At 35.5% G+C, this 13899-nt stretch overlaps 1 protein-coding gene and 1 long non-coding RNA gene across 2 annotated transcripts; one reads left to right on the forward strand and one right to left on the reverse strand.

The window, feature by feature from the left end:
• Positions 1-64: 64 nt before the first annotated feature.
• LOC130048121 (uncharacterized) lies at positions 65-5338 on the forward strand. The gene is made up of 2 exons (XR_008796954.1): positions 65-2391; positions 3122-5338. It is a non-coding gene; the product is annotated as an uncharacterized LOC130048121 (long non-coding RNA).
• Positions 5339-6899: 1561 nt separating this feature from the next.
• LOC130048122 (uncharacterized) lies at positions 6900-8887 on the reverse strand. The gene is made up of 3 exons (XM_056144383.1): positions 8555-8887; positions 8265-8355; positions 6900-8032 (listed from the first exon to the last, which is right to left on the reverse strand). The coding sequence occupies exons 1-3, from the start codon at positions 8724-8726 to the stop codon at positions 7579-7581; spliced, it is 717 nt and encodes a 238-aa protein (XP_056000358.1). The 5' UTR covers positions 8727-8887; the 3' UTR covers positions 6900-7578.
• Positions 8888-13899: the final 5012 nt, after the last annotated feature.

Genomic DNA, 13899 nt, shown 5'->3' on the forward strand with positions numbered 1-13899 from the left:
GCCATGAATCACTGACTTGGGTAAAGTATAATCGTTGTTCAGACGTATATCGATTGAAATAATGAACGTACTGCGAACCCTTAGATGATTACACCCTTACTTCTTCATAAGAAGGTAGAGGGTCAACTGTGACTGTGTATTTGATGACAAAGAAACGCGCCTCCTCAATATACCGAGACCCAGAAGAGTCTTAGGACAAAATAAATATCAGTTATATATGTATATGGAATAAGTATTTACGTCCCATTTTTCATTGATGTAGAGATGTATTTGATGACAAAGCAACAACTCGCCTCCTCGATATACCGAGACCCAGAAGAGTCTTAGGACAAAATAAATATCAGTTATATATGTATATGGAATAAGTATTTACGTCCCATTTTTCATTGATGTAGAGATGTATTTGATGACAAAGCAACAACTCGCCTCCTCGATATACCGAGACCCGGGAGGGTCTTGGGACAAAATAAATATCAGTTATACATGTATATGTATATGGAATAAGTATTTACGTCCCATTTTTCATTGATGTAGAGATGTCACCATTCCCAACTTCAAATAGGTGTTTAAAGCTCTGCACAAATGTAGACCTGCGCTCAAACCAATAGGCTACTACATGTACACCATAATACACACCACATTCTAGTTAGTCACATAAACTGGTAGCCTCAATAGTGGGATTGCTTTCAACAAATATTGCACATTGTTTATTTTCTCTTGATAAACCAGGTTATTGTAAGGGTATGAATTTTTACCATTGCAAGAGCCATAACTCGTACTAGTTATCTTGTAAGTAATGGACTAGGCATGCTCGAGTGTAACTTCCTTTTCCGGTCAGACAAATTCTTTTGTGCATTTCAACTCAAAACCACGATATCAGTTTTCAGCAATGTTCAACAAGTGTTTATCAAATGAGAAGACTTAGTGTTAATATGGGCAATAAAATCAACAGTAGAAGACACAAACTGAAATTGAATTAACAAATATATCATTACCCGTCTGACCAGTATACTGTATCTTTACGGTAGGGCAGCATGTCTATTTTAACGCCCTAGGTTAGACGCTGCCATGACACGAACGGTGCTCAAACTCACGACCTCCCGGTTACGCTCTACCACTGTGCTACCGCGATCGGTTTAGTAGCACTGAAGTCGAACTCTGCTTGTATGATGACATAATGCCCGAATATATGTTGATCAACATTTCACCGTTGCAGAAGTGAGGGTTCATTTACGCGCCAGCTTTTGTCGTGACATGGGACTTCTATTTTTAAGGTATTATCTGAAGGACTCCATACAATAAGCCCACTCTCATGTGACGTCGTAAGATTTTTCAAAATCAATGCTTTCTTTAGATTTATGAACTATAGGAAAGTGAATTTTGTGAAAATATTTTCCGATAGTTATTGTAAAAAATCTTGTTTGACATAGAATATTTCAAACGTCTAAGTTGTATATGGTTAATCAATGATTTGTTTCAAAATTTTGAATCCAACGGCAATAACTCTGTTTCTGTTGATTTCTTTATCAAATCCATAATGCGATATACTTTTCAGAGGCATTTATTTTTATTTTTGTAAAGAATCTGTTTCATGAAATTGTTATGAAAACTATTATGTCTTTATCACCAATTTTTATGAAATTTGGATAAGCTAGCTATTCAACAGGTTGGGAACACTTTCCTTATAGCGAGATATTCTCACTAAAATGCGATTATCCCTCGTTAGCGAGAGAGTACACATTACCATAAACAGGTGTTTTGATGGTTTTATTGAAAATAATGGCAAATTCCGTGCAATGCTGAATAAGTGCGATACACACTCAACATGAAACGAATTGTCTCTATAAAATTGAGAACATAGTCAAGAAATTTCATATCAACGTTGCTGTTTAATTAAAAGTCAGAAACTTATCTGATATGTTGGTCACATATGCCATTCAGATTTGGGACGTCTTGTCTTCTTGCATGTAGGTTTCAAACTTTGGCACTTTAAGAAGGGAGGGTTCCAAATATCATGTCAATCTGATAGCAGCATATGGTAGGGCATGAGTAACTGTATTTGTGCATCTGTGTTTTAAACTGTGTGTTGGGTTTTGGGACAGTCAATTTGGGTTTTGGGAAAAAAAATACTGTTGGCATATTCATACACCCCTAAAATGGTGCCTTGTTTTGCAGCAATAAACTTGCTGGAACAGATGCTGGACTTAGATGCTGACACTCGTATCACTGCCACGGATGCCCTCGTTCACCCCTACCTGGCCCAGTACGCTTACCCTAGTGATGAGCCCAGCGCTGATGCCTATGACCAGTCATTTGAGGAGATGGAACTCACGATACCAGAATGGAAAAGTTTGGATGCTAATCTATCAACTTTTTAAAATATAGATAAAGGTATTGAAATTATGAATATTAAGTGATTGTATTGAATGTTAAGAACATACATATATAATAATGTGCTTTATAATTATATACTGGGAACTGATAAAGGAAAAATAAACTGTACATTTGAAGACCATGTACATTCAGAGTTTCTTAGTATTATTAAATACACCAACACACAAATATTAACTGTGTTTGTAAGCACATGAATTGGGGGGAACATTGTTTTTAATGAATGAGACTTGCTTATCTTTATCCATTTGCATCAGTGTCAGAGTTTAAATGCTGATATCCAGACAATAGTCATTATTTGAAATAAATATACTCTTAGACTACCATTAACACAGTGGTTTTACCACTAGAAAGTGTATGGTTCACAATGTAAAACTTGTTTACCTCATTAGAAACAATAGACAGAAGTTTTCATCGTACCGTAAAGTCAGGGTGGGTGAGGGTGGAGTTTTCGATGTTTACATAGAATGGACATACTTGAGAATTTGAATCCCCCATGGACAAGAGAAACTAAATTGCAGTTATAAATAACAATTTCTCATTTCATAAAGTCAGGTCCCCACAAACATGTTTTTCTTTTCCTAAACTACAAAAGTTTTGCCCAACAAAAATATATACTGATAAAATGTCTTATATTTGAGCTGCTTTTTGTATAAGGGATGTTTACACACAACTAGCGTTCACTGTACCGGGTTGGTGTATGTAACGTAGATGCTGTTTTCTCTTTCAGTTAAAGTTTACGAAGAAGTATTGAAATTCAAACCACAGTGATGCCGGCAATCTTATTACTCGTCAATCTCGTCCATAGGTCTCTCTGTTCGGGCCTTTCTGCTCTAGACGTCAGGAAGTAATAATCATCTAACTTCAGCGCGCGTTGTCTGGACCCCACAACACGTATGTGATGTGGAAGAAAACACTTTCAGATGCAATTTTCTTTCTTTGTGAAGTATAGGTTAATATATAGTAAAACTTGCAACAAATGTTAGCTGATAAGAAGACTTAATATGTGTAGTAAAACTTCACAACTGCTGCTGTAGACTAGGGGACGGCAATTTATACGACACAAGATGGAATCCTTTGCTAACGAAATTTCATAGAGTATGTCAAAGCATATTGTTGTATTTATATTTCAGTTGAGAATTTTTCTTTCAATCATGCAATATCAAATTCATGTTATATTCATACTGGGATTTTAAAATTTCATCGTAGATTTCATTTAAGGAGGTATACTACGACATCATAATGGCTGACTTCCTTTTCAATCATGAATGAAAATATAAATATCAGCAATATTTGTATCTTTCTTTTAAATGTAATCGCCTAGCTGGGTAGCTCAGTTGGTTAATGTGTCAACTGCTGAACTGTAGATTGTGGGTTCAGGTCCAGCAGAGGTTTTAAATTTTTTCTTATTTCTTTCTACTAAAACTGCATTTTTAAAAAATAAATAAAGTGAATTTCAAACCTTTCCATTTCAAATTATTATTGTACATATCCCCCACTTTTCATCCATATCAAATTTCTATGGTGTGTTATTCCTCCTATCAAGTGAAAGAAGAGAGAAATTTATTGAAATAAGTAGGAATGATATTTAAAATTTCCTTTCACCTTGTACCATAAACAAATGCAAAATAGTGTTTGGAAAATTCAAATTCGCTTAAATTTGTAGCAAGTGTTCGTTTTCAGAAATGCCAAACATGTATACACAACCATGGTAACAATTTTATTTATCTTAAAGAAATTCTCGGTGACACTTTCTTCCCCAGCCGATACAACATATTGTGTTCTAATGCTTTATACCTCTATAGAAGATACTGTGTCAAATCAACAAGAAACGGATTTCAATAGTCAAGAAAAGAAAATTGTTGATGTTCATAATAGTAGTTCATAACAGGCATTTCAGATGTCAGTGTTGTGCTGGTTATTCACAGGCTGGTTTAGAATATCTGTAGATCTATAGGAATACTGTCATCTGAACTATGAAGTGGAAGTTCTGTATTTGACAAGTACCTAACAAGTATTTTCATTCCAGGTTTTTTCTCCCCCCTTTTAATTTCATTATTTGCTCTTGGGAGGGGGGGGGGATTAAAAAAAATTGTTGTGATGTTTGTTACATTGACTTCCATTTTAAAAAAGATGAAATTTGAAAAATGTCATGTTGCTCAGAGTCGTGTGAAAAATTTAAATTCATGAAATTTAATTATTATATGAATATATGTGAATTGGAATGATATTCTAAATGTGTAATTTAATGCAGTGTGTGACACCTACAGAATATGAGATATATGGACACACGATTGTTATTTTATATGAAAAGGCAAAGATAATGTTTTGTCACCATACATGTATAAAATATGATTAATAATAATGCTGGTATCTTTATGTCATAATGTATCGATAGAGGAAGTGAAGCAATACAATCCTCTGTATTTACTGATCAACATACTGGTACACTGATATTTAATGTGACCCAAGATAAGTTCAATATGCAAAATCGTGTCTAGATGACGAAGAGCACCGGGTGTATGTCTGTAATGCAGGACCTCATTATACCAGTGGACAGGTTTATATGATTATTTTGTTCCTCTTGGTTCAGTTGTTAGAGATGGTTGCCATTGTCTTGTTAATAGATTTGAAATTTTCTGTTGATTTTTGATAGATTTTTAAGAAAATCTTTATGATAATATGGCAGTTGATTTGTACATAAATTTATTTTTTCATTGCTTTCACATTTTTTATAAATAAAGAAGACAGTTGTGCTATTCATCGTTATAGAAGTCACGTGACATTCTGTGAACTTTGTCATCCTTTTTCGTGTAGCGAATATCGTAGTTTTTCAACAGTCATAAGTTGAAGAATTTTCTCTTGTTGTGAATACATTAAGATATGTATTATGTTCACTGTGCTAAGTGTACAGGAAAAAGCACAAATAAATCTTTCCTTCAACTGAGTTACGTTTGTTAATTTCTGTAGATATTCTGTGCGTTTTGATGGCTTCAGGTGATGGTGCCGTCTTAGGAGTGGGTAAAGTACACTTGGCTTGTGCACAGCTATATTCATTTATAAAGATGAATATATACAGTGGGTTGTTGGTTGTTCTATGTCCCGTTGAAAAATTTCCACTCATATTGAGACGTCACCAGTAGTAGGCGAAGTACCACAAATTTAGACACATTCTTAGCGCTGAAGGCCGTAGCAGTGAGGGTTTTTTTAACGTGCCGAAGCCTGTCGCGATGCGGACCTCCGTTTTTAAGGACATACCAAAGGACCCACCAATGCCGAGCGTTTGGCGTACGAACAATCATTACCTATTTTAGGTTGACGTGGCCGTGGTACGATTAGCTACTTCATGTACTGTGCTGAACACAAGTCTATCGCATGTCCCTGTAACAATCCATAAAATCTGATTTAAACGGAAGGAGGGAAAGGGCACGTAATATTCTGTCCATTCATATGAACATACACACCGCATATACTCGCCTGTAAGTGGAAATTTGGGTGTTACAGTTTGGTGCAAAACTATATTCAACTGACATTGTTATTTTTCCAGACGGCGTAACGTAGTATTTTTAAACAACTCCGGTGATTATCATGTGTATCATTTACTAAATTCTGAACACGTTACCCCGGTACTCTGAAACGGAAGAACTTCGCACAATGTTCAGAACGATGTCATCGTCGATGACATGGCCATCAGATGTAAAGGCATTATTAGTGTCATTTAATACATTGAACGCAAATGTACCAAGTAAAGGGGTTTACTCGAATTACTAATAAGCTTCTCAAAGTGCTCTCCCACACCGTGTCATGACAGTGCTAAACTTTGGTCCTCAAATTGTGGCCGCACACCGTGTCATGATAATGCTAAACTTTGGTCCTCAAATTGTGACCACACACCGTGTCGTGATAATATTATACTTTCATCCTCAAAGTGTGGCCGCACACTGTGTCATGATAATGCTATACTTTCGTCCTCACATTGTGGCCGCACACCGTGTCATGATAATACTATACTTTCGTCCCCAATGTGTGGCCGAACACTGTGCTATGACAATGTTATCATACCTGTCTTTTGAACTATTTGACACGTGATTGTAAAAATTCAGTGCTACACACAATTGCTTGCTGTGTAGTCAGAATCTCTGCGTCACGTAAAAAAAACTGTAGAACATATCCACTGATTGATCGTCTTCTGGCAATACATTAGACACATGAACACTTCCTGTTAAGTACTGCTGGCAGTTCTTTTGTCTTCCTGTTAGCCTTAAGGAGCGATATCATACTGCAGGAACTGTTGACATTCCGGTTCCAAATTGCGGTAAGGTGAAGGGGACTGATAAAGATTATGTCATTTCTTCTCGGTTTCAATGCACAAAAGTAAAACGAAAAGCACGCCCTCCATTATGATAATTGCATATAGTACGGACGCCTGCATTTGTTTTATTTCTTTATAGAAAAGTCCAGTTGATGAAAGCACAGCTTATGAACAATACAGTTTATGAACATGGTCGTAAAGTTAATAATTTACTGATACAACTTATAAACAATATATTGTAAAAGGCTTTCAATGACAAAAGCAGAATTCCATTACTAACACCAATTCAAGCAAAAAAATATTATTATAGATGTTATATAAACTGCATTAAACTGATATTTGGAATATCTAGTATCTCATTTAATTCGCGTAATTACGCAAGACTAGCCATTCGTGAAACTTTTGTTTTCGCGATAAACTCTTTCACATAGCAAACTTAAGAAGTGAAAGTTATGGTTCGTGAATAATGCATCATGCATCAATGTACTATCACGAAAATAAGGTTTCGCGAAATGAAATTGGTCTAAAGTACTCGACTCACTGCCAGTTAATTTACTCATGTTTCCATACATCTCTAAGACAAGTGTACAAAAAAATAATAAGTTTACGATTAAACAACACATCCAGTATAGACACTAGTGTCGACAACGTGTATTTTAACATATTTCAGGGTTTATGGTATTAATAAAATGAAAATAAAACTTACAATGCATTAGGTTTAATGAATCTCAAATACTCTTACAGGTAATATAGACAGAGTTAGATCTCGTATCTAACCCATTCATCAATTTAGAAGTATTCTGTGATTTCAAAGAGTTCACAATGAAAATAAATTTCAACGTGCTTATTCACATCATTGTGCCGGGATATTAAATTTATCTCGTGCTTGTGTTGATGTCCCGTACATTATTTTTATGCGGCAGCCAGAGCGGCAACACGGGGACCTCCGCTGTCTTCGCTGCTTTTCTTACCGATCTCATCTTGTGCCTACTGTACTGAATCACAACTATCGGCCTGGTCGTAACCGACCTATTGCCACCTTTCGATTTCTTCCTCCATTTGCGAAACATTGAAACGGGAAGACTGGAAATACCGGGCCCCTCTTCCGGTTCTCTGCAACATCGGCAACAACCACAAAACCAAGCGCAACAGCCATGGTAACCACAGCAATTGGACAATGAGCAACATCCGTAGTAATCTACGCAACAAATGTCACATTTCCCACCATATTCGAAACAGCCGGGATCGCCGCGGGAACTCCTCGGTGTTTGGCTTGAACGTTGCGTTTCTTCTTCCTTTGGCCTCGTTTTGATTCTTCTTGAAAGCATTCTAAAATATTTGTGTCATATATAGCGTTAAATTTTATACTTTAATATCTTTAATGTAGGCCGCTGTTTTTAATGAATGATCATGTGATATTTCTGACTTTCTTATACTATATCTGTTGGATTACAAAATGACCCAACTGATCATGAGCTAGTGAGCTATAACGTTTAAAAGATCCGAAATCATATATGTGAGAATATACATATAATTTAGAAATAGTGTACGTGTGTTTTACCTGAAGCAGTGGCGGTAACAATAAACACAGAGCAGTGTTAAACCTGTGATGGTCAGCAGAGCCGCGAGACCGATTAAGAACCAAAACCAAACTACAAAGTTTTTGGTTTACATAAAGATAACGTGAAAATAACTTTTGTGCCAAAATAATTGATCATGCTTATTTTGAATTTTGATTCATCAGATTTTCATGTTTCCATTTTTTTGGTATAGAACCGAATAGATGAATTGGAGAAACTTTAAAGTCAATATGTTGAACTTTGGAATTAATAATCATCAAAAGAAGCTCACCATTATCAACGAATGTTAATTCACATTTCCCAGGGGTGGACCAAACTCCTGATTTAAGGATAGCCACTGAATTCCCCACCATAGAATACCCCGTATCACAAGCATACACCACTGAGTTCGTTTTGTAGCTTGACACATAGCCATTGTCAATGGAAAGCACTGGAGAACTCATAATACTGATTGATTTTGAAAACGTTTACAAATCAAAATTGATATAATCAAATTTAGTGCACGAAAATTAAATTTCCAACCAACATGGCAAGTAAGTGAGAGTCGATCTTACGGTTAGTGGAATCTGTTGGAAACAAACCCCTCGGCTTGTTTACACTTTGATAGTGTTTTCAATGCCACGAATCACTGACTTGGGTAAAGTATAATCGTTGTTCAGACGTATATCGATTGAAATAATGAACGTACTGCGAACCTTTAGATGGTTACACCCTTACTTGTTCATAAGAAGGTGGAGGGTCAGTTGTGACTGTGTATTTGATGACAAAGATATACGGAGGCCCGGAATAGTCTTAGGACAAAATAAATATCAGTTACATTATGTATATATGTATATGGAATAAGCATTTACGTCCCATTTTTCATTGATGTAGAGATGTCACCATTCCCAACTTCAAATAGGTATTTAAAGCGCTGTACAAATGTAGATCTGCGCTCAAACCAATAGGCTACTACATCTACGTAATTCCACGGGGCAACCATGCTCAATATATTATATGTATTATACACCATAATACACACCACATTCCAGTTAGTCACATAAATTGGTGGCCTCGATAGTGGGATTGCTTTCAACAAATATTGCACATTGTTTATCTTCTCTTGATAAACCAGGTTATTGTAAGGATATAAATTTTTACCATTGCAAGAGCCATAACTCGTACTAGTTATCTTGTAAGTAATGGACTAGGCATGCTCGAGTGTAACTTCCTTTTCCGGTCAGACAAATTCTTTTGTGCATTTCAACTCAACACCACTGACACGGTATCAGTTTTCAGCCATGTTCAACAAGTGTTTATCAAATGACAAGACTTAGTTAGTGTTAATATGGGCAATAAAATCATCAGTAGAAGACACAAACTGAAATTGAATTGACAAATATATCATTACCCGTCTGACCAGTATACTGTATCTTTACGGTAGGGCAGCATGTCTATTTTAACGTCTCAGGTTAGACGCTGCCATGACACGAACGGTGCTCAAACTCACGACCTCCCGGTTACGATCTACCACTGTGCTACCGCGACCGGTTTAGTAGCACCGAAGTCGAACTCTGCTTATATGATGACATAATGCCCGAATATATGTTGATCAACATTTCACCGTTGCAGCAGTGAGGGTTCAGTTACGCGCCAGCTTTTGTCGTGACATGGGACTTCTATTTTTAAGGTATTATCTGAAGGACTCCTTACAATAAGCCCACTCTCATGTGACGTCGTAAGATTTTTCAAAATCAATGCTTTCTTTAGATTTATGAACTATAGGAAAGTGAATTTTGTGAAAATATTTTTCGATAGTTATTGTAAAAAATCTTGCTTGACAGAATATTTAAACGTCTAAGTTGTATATGGTTAATCAATGATTTGTTTCAAAATTTTGAATCCAACAGCAATAACTCTGTTTCCGTTGATTTCTTTATCAAATCCATAATGCGATATACCTTTCAGAGGCATTTTTTTATTTTTGAAAAGAATCTGTTTCATGAAATTGTTATGAAAACTATTATGTCTTTAACACCAGTTTTTATGAAATTTGGATAAGCTAGCTATTCAACAGGTTGGGAACACTTCCCCTATAGCGAGATATTCTCGCTAAAATGCGATTATCCCTCGTTAGCGAGAGAGTACACATTACCATAAACAGGCCCCAGTATCATGAAACATCTTAAGCTTAAGTCAAAATCTGAATATTGTGATGAAATGATTGAGAAGTCAATCATTCCAAAATAAAATTGCTATTCAATATTGTTTCATTGAATTTCTAATGTCTGCAAATTAAGAGTTTCAGTTCAAAAGTAATAAATATTTTACAGGTGATTGAAATTTTGACTTAAGTCTGAGATTGTTACATGATCCTGGGGCCAGGTGTTTTGATGATTTTATTGAAAATAATGGCAAATTCCGTGCAATGCTGATTAAGTGCGATACACACTCAACATGAAGCGAATTGTCTCTATAAAATTGAGAAGATGGTCAAGAAATTTCATATCAACGTTGCTGTTTAATTAGAAATCAGAAACTTATCTGATTTGTTGGTCACATATGCCATTCAGATTTGGGATGTCTTGTCTTCTTGCATGTAGGTTTCAAACTTTGGCACTTTAAGAAGGGAGGGTTCCAAATACCATGTCAATCTGATAGCAGCATAGGGTAGGGCATGAGTAACTGTATTTGTGCATCTGTGTTTTAAACTGTGTGTTGGGTTTTGGGACAGTCACTTTGGGTTTTGGGAAAATGAAATACTGTTGGCATATTCATACACCCCTATAATGGTGCCTTGTTTTACAGCAATAAACTTGCTGGAACAGATGCTGGACTTAGATGCTGACACTCGTATCACTGCCACGGATGCCCTCGCTCACCCCTACCTGACCCAGTACGCTGACCCTAGTGATGAGCCCAGCGCTGATGCCTATGACCAGTCATTTGAGGAGATGGAACTCACGATACCAGAATGGAAAGGTTTGGATGCTAATCTATCGAATTTTTTAAATATAGATTAAGGTATTGAAATTATGAATATTAAGTGATTGTATTGAATGTTAAGGACATACATGTATAATAATGTGCTTTATAATTATATACTGGAAACTGATAAAGGAAAAATAAACTGTACATTTGAAGACCAAGTACATTCAGAGTTTCTTAGTATTATTAAATACACCAACACACAAATATTAACTGTGTTTGTAAGCACATGAATTGGGGGGAACATTGTTTTTAATGAATGAGACTTGCTTCTCTTTATCCATTTGCATCAGTGTCAGAGTCTAAATGCTGATATCCAGACAATAGTCATTATTTGAAATATATATACTCTTAGACTACCATTAACACAGTGGTTTTACCACTAGAAAGTGTATGGTTCACAATGTAAAACTTGTTTACCTCATTAGAAACAATAGACAGAAGTTTTCATCGTACCGTAAAGTCGGGGTGGGTGAGGGTGGAGTTTTCGATGTTTACATAGAATGGACATACCTGAGAATTTGAATCCCTCAAGGACAAGAGAAGCTAAATTGCAGTTATAAATAACAATTTGTCATTTCATAAAGTGAGGTCCCCACAAACATGTTTTTCTTTTCCTAAACTACAAAAGTTTTGCCCAACAAAAATATATACTTAAAAAATGTCTTATATTTGAGCTGCTTTTTGTATAAGGGATGTTCACACGCAACTAGCATTCGCTGTACTGAGTTGGTGTATGTAACGTAGATGCTGTTTTCTCTTTCAGTTAAAGTTTACGAAGAAGTATTGAAATTCAAGCCACAGTGATGCCGGCAATCTTATTACTCGTCAATCTCGTCCATAGATCTGTCTGTTCGGGCTTTTCTGCTCTAGACTTCAGGGATTAATAATCATCCCACTTCAGCGCGCGTTGTCTGGACCCCACAACATGTATGTGATGTGGAAGAAAACACTTTCAGATGCAATTTTCTTTCTTTGTGAAGTATAGGTTAATATACATGTATAGTAAAACTTGCAACAAATGTTAGCTGAGAAGAAGACTTTATATGTGTAGTAAAACTTCACAACTACTGCTGTAGACTAGGGGAAGGCAATTTATATGACACAGGATGGAATCCTTTGCTAAAGAAATTTAATAGAGTATGTCAAAGCATATTGTTGTATTTATATTTCAGTTAAGAATTTTTCTTTCAATCATGCAGTTTCAAATTCATGTTATATCCATACTGGGATTTTAAAATTTCATCGTAGATTTCATTTAAGGAGGTATACTACGACATCATAATGGCTGCCTTCCTTTTCAATCATGAATGAAAATATAAATATCAGCAATATTTGTATCTTTCTTTTAAATGTAATCGCCTAGCTGGGTAGCTCAGTTGGTTAATGTGTCAACTGCTGAACTGTAGATTGTGGGTTCAGGTCCAGCAGAGGTTTTAAATTTTTTCTGATTACTTTCTACTAAAACTGCATTTTTTTTTACTAAAGAAAGTGAATTTCAAACTTTTCAATTTCAAATTATTATTGTACATATCTCCCACTTTTCATCCATATCAAATTTCTGTGGTGTGTTATTCCTCCTATCAAGTGAAAGAAGAGAGAAATTTATTGAAATAAGTAGGAATAATATTTAGAATTTCCTTTCACCTTGTACCATAAACAAATGCCAAATAGCGTTTGGAAAATTCAAATTCTCTTAAATTTGTAGCAGGTGTTAACAATTTTATTTATCTTCAAGGAATTCTCAGTGACGCTTTCTTCCCCCAGCCGATACAACATATTGTGTTCTAATGCTTTATACGTCTATAGAAGATATTGTGTCAAATCAACAAGAAACGGATTTCAAAAGTCAAGAAAAGAACATTGTTGATGTTCATAATAGTAGTTCATAACAGGCATTTTAAAAGTCAGTGTTGTGCTGGTTATTCACAGGCTGATTTAGAATATCTGTAGATCTACAGGAATACTGTCATCTGAACTATGAAGTGGAAGTTCTGTATTTGACAAGTACCTAACAAGTATTTTCATTCCAGGTTTCACCCCCCCCCCTTTAATTTCATTATTTGCTCGGGGGGGGGGGATTAAAAAATTGTTGTGATGTTTGTTACTTTGACTTCCATTTTAAAAAAGATGAAATTTGAAAAAATGTTATGTTGCTCAGAGTCGTGTGAAAAATTTAAATTCATGAAATTTAATTATTATATGAATATATGTGAATTGGAATGATATTCTAAATGTGTAATTTAATGCAGTGTGTGACACCTACAGAATATGAGATATATGGACACACGATTGTTATTTTATATGAAAAGGCAAAGATAATGTTTTGTCACCATACATGTATAATATATGATTAATAATAATGCTGGTATCTTTATGTCATAATGTATTGATAGAGGAAGTGAAGCAATACAATCCTCTGTATTTACTGATCAACGTACTGATACACTGATGTTTAATGTGGCCCAAGATAAGTTCAATATGCAAAATCGTGTCTAGATGACGAAGAGCACTGGGTGTATGTCTGTAATGCAAGACCTCATTATACCAGTGGACAGGTTTATATGATTATTTTGTTCCTCTTGGTTCAGTTGTTAGAGATGGTTGCCATTGTCTTGTTAATAGATGTGAAATTTTCTGTTGATTTTT

Source organism: Ostrea edulis, chromosome 7, assembly GCF_947568905.1.
Source record: "Ostrea edulis chromosome 7, xbOstEdul1.1, whole genome shotgun sequence".
Taxonomy (NCBI): domain Eukaryota; kingdom Metazoa; phylum Mollusca; class Bivalvia; order Ostreida; family Ostreidae; genus Ostrea; species Ostrea edulis.

Bases quoted from the DNA above. Each gene is read 5' to 3' on its own strand.
- LOC130048122 (XM_056144383.1), bottom strand. From the start codon at position 8,726: ATGAGTTCTCCAGTGCTTTCCATTGACAATGGCTATGTGTCAAGCTAC. The intron at 8,356-8,554 runs GTGAGCTTCTTT...AAAACTTTGTAG, and splicing joins ATTAACATTCGTTGATAATG to TTTGGTTTTGGTTCTTAATC. The intron at 8,033-8,264 runs GTAAAACACACG...CAAATATTTTAG, and splicing joins TGTTACCGCCACTGCTTCAG to AATGCTTTCAAGAAGAATCA.